The sequence below is a fragment of the Aureococcus anophagefferens genome (genome assembly GCF_000186865.1).
Source record: "Aureococcus anophagefferens unplaced genomic scaffold AURANscaffold_1, whole genome shotgun sequence".
Taxonomy (NCBI): domain Eukaryota; class Pelagophyceae; order Pelagomonadales; family Pelagomonadaceae; genus Aureococcus; species Aureococcus anophagefferens.
In genome coordinates, this window is record NW_008705561.1 from 2,778,420 (window position 1) to 2,781,003 (window position 2,584).

At 72.3% G+C, this 2,584-nt stretch overlaps 1 protein-coding gene across 1 annotated transcript in view; it reads left to right on the forward strand.

Annotated features, from left to right (window-relative positions):
• AURANDRAFT_70609 (hypothetical protein) overlaps positions 1-2,584 on the forward strand; it is a gene marked incomplete at both ends in the record, with an annotated part of 6,330 nt that overhangs the window by 1,783 nt on the left and 1,963 nt on the right. Inside the window, 2 exons of the mRNA XM_009034190.1 lie at positions 48-2,088; positions 2,217-2,455. Coding sequence (XP_009032438.1) covers positions 48-2,088; positions 2,217-2,455 — 2,280 coding nt within the window. The remainder of the gene's footprint in view (positions 1-47; positions 2,089-2,216; positions 2,456-2,584) is intronic.

Genomic DNA, 2,584 nt, shown 5'->3' on the forward strand with positions numbered 1-2,584 from the left:
TCGCGACGTTCCCTTGGCCCGACGTCATGAACGAGCCGAGCCTCCAGGACATCATCGTCTTCGTCTTCGAGCACCGCACGGTCGGCGGCCGCCTCGGCCGCGAGTTCCGGAGCGTGCTCCAGATGCCGGAGACGCGCGTGACCTTCGACGGCGTCGAGCTCGCGCCGGGCGCGCTCCAGTCGCCCCTGAACCGGAGCCTCATGCAGCCGCCGGCCCTGCACACGCAGGAGGGCGAGCCCATCGTCATCGCCGTGCTCTCCGACGAGTTCGGCGAGCGCTTCCGGCGGGACCTGGCGCCCGCGGACGAGCTCGGCACGTTCCTCGTGCTCGCCAAGGACTCGCACGGCCCGCTCTGGGACCTCCTCCGGTGCCCCGCGGCCGACAACCACGCCTCCGTCAAGGACGCCGTCGAGGACGTGTTGGAGATGCCCGGCGCCCTCGACGAGGCGGGCGCGTCCGTCTCCTTCTGCCAGGGCCGGCCCGAGCACGCCGAGGACTACCACACGCACTTTGCGCACCTCGTCGACGGCCAGTTCGTCGGCGAGACGCACCCCATCGAGGACCCCGCGAGCGTGTCCGTCGCCTACCTCACGCAGCGCAGCGAGCTGGCGCGCATCGGCGATCCGCCCTTTGCGTGCGTCGTCGCCGACTTCCCCGCCTCGACGCTCCGCGCGGGGACGCGCCTCGACGTCGCGATCTTGCACGGCGACGACAAAAAGGACCTGCTCAAGTTCGACCTCGTCGTGCGCATGAAGCTCCCCCAGGTCATCGCGCAATGGGTCGGACAGGGCATCGAGCCGACGATCCACCGGCTCCACGCGGGCGGCGAGATCTCCGAGATGATCTACGACAATCTGTGCGACGACGTCGTCTGCGAGATCGAAGAGGCGCGGTCCATCCGCATCGCCGTCGACGGCGGGCCGGAGCGCCAAGTCGACTACGACGACCACCTCGGCGCGCTCCTGGGTCCGTCTCCGCCCGAGCGCGTCGCCGTGACGGTCTGGCTCGACGACCGGCGCAAGAAGGTCCCGCGGACGCAGTGGACCAAGCTCCAGCACGGCTGCTGGGCGACCATGGCCAAGGAGCGGGTCATGCGCGGCGAGTTCATCTACAAGCTCGACTGCTGGAAGCGGCTCACGGTGTCGGGCACGGCCCTCGCGAGCGTCTACTGCCTCGGCGAGAGCGCGTTCCTCGAGGTCGGCGTCGCGCTCGGCCTCTTCCCCTGGCCCGCGGGCGGCGACGTCGACGACGAGGCCCTGTCCAAGATCTTCGACGGCCTCACGATCGCGGCGAACCACTCGGCCGCGGCGCGCAGCAGCAGCTGGGCGATCCTCTACAAGAACCACGCGGGCTTCCCGACGGCGCGGCACCCGGACATGGACCAGCCCCTCCACTCGGGCACGCTGTCGCTGCTGAAGCTGCTGAAGCTCCCCGAGCTCCTCGCCGTCGCGACGACGTGCGCGGACGCGCCGGCGGCGCGGCGCAAGCTCGTGCTGGGCCTCGTGGGCCTCGCGGCGCGCGCGGAGCCCTCGGAGCCCGCGGCGTTCAGCCGCGGGCGCCAGCCGTCCGTCGTCGTCGTGCTCCTCTCCGTGCTGAGCGCGGCGGCCGCGGGCAACAAGCCGTCCTGCGCCCTCTTCGGCGAGACCTTCGACACGCGGCCCCTGCTCGACGCGCTCGGCCGCCTGCCCGTCGCGCTCCTCGAGGACGTCAAGCTCGACTGGCGCGCGTACGAGCCGGAGCAGCGGTCGGCCTTCGAGCGGGCGCTGCTCGAGCTCCTCGTGCTCTGGCACCTCGTGCGGCCGAGCGAGACCTACGCGTCGCACGTCGAGCTCGCGGCGACGGTCGAGGGCCACGACGCGTACCGCGGCGCGGGGGCGGCCTTTGCGCTGCAGCTCCAGCTGGAGCTCAACAAGGTGCCGCGCGCCAAGGAGGCGAGCCTGCGGTTTCGCCGGACGCTCCAGCGCAAGCACGCGCCCGAGGCGGTCCTGGCGTTCGCGTCGGCGAACGTCCCCGCGGGCGCCGCGCGGGGCAGGAAAAGAGAGCGAAATTCCCAACTTCAAAGGCTCTTAGCTCGACCGTTTCCCACTCGTTTCGGCTGATTTTTGGACGAGCGATCATCCCTTGGAACGGTCTCGAAGCGTGGATGCTGTTTCCGGAACGCGCGCGCGCGGAACACTCACGTTGAAGCGACGTCGAATCTCTCTTTTCCCGCCCAGGCGCCGCGCGCCTCGCGGAGCTCTTCGCGGCGCCGCTGGGCTTTCGCGGCGGCGGCGGCGACGGGCCGCCCCCGGCGGAACACGTCGCCCTCGTGGCCTTCGCCGGCGCCGCGAACGGCGGCGCGGCGGACTTCCTCGACGACTTCGGCGCGCCGCCCGCGAAGGGCGCCGGCGCCGCGGCGAAGAAGAAGAAGCGGAGCCGCGGCGGCGGCAAGAAGAAGCCCCCGAAGAAGGCCGAGGTCCGCGAGCCCGAGCCGGCGGCGCCGCCGTCGCCGCCGCGGCCCGCGGCCGTGTCCGAGTCGAGCGACAGCGACGCGTCCGACAGCGACAGCGACCGCGCCGCGGCCGCGGCGCCGCCGCCGCCGCCG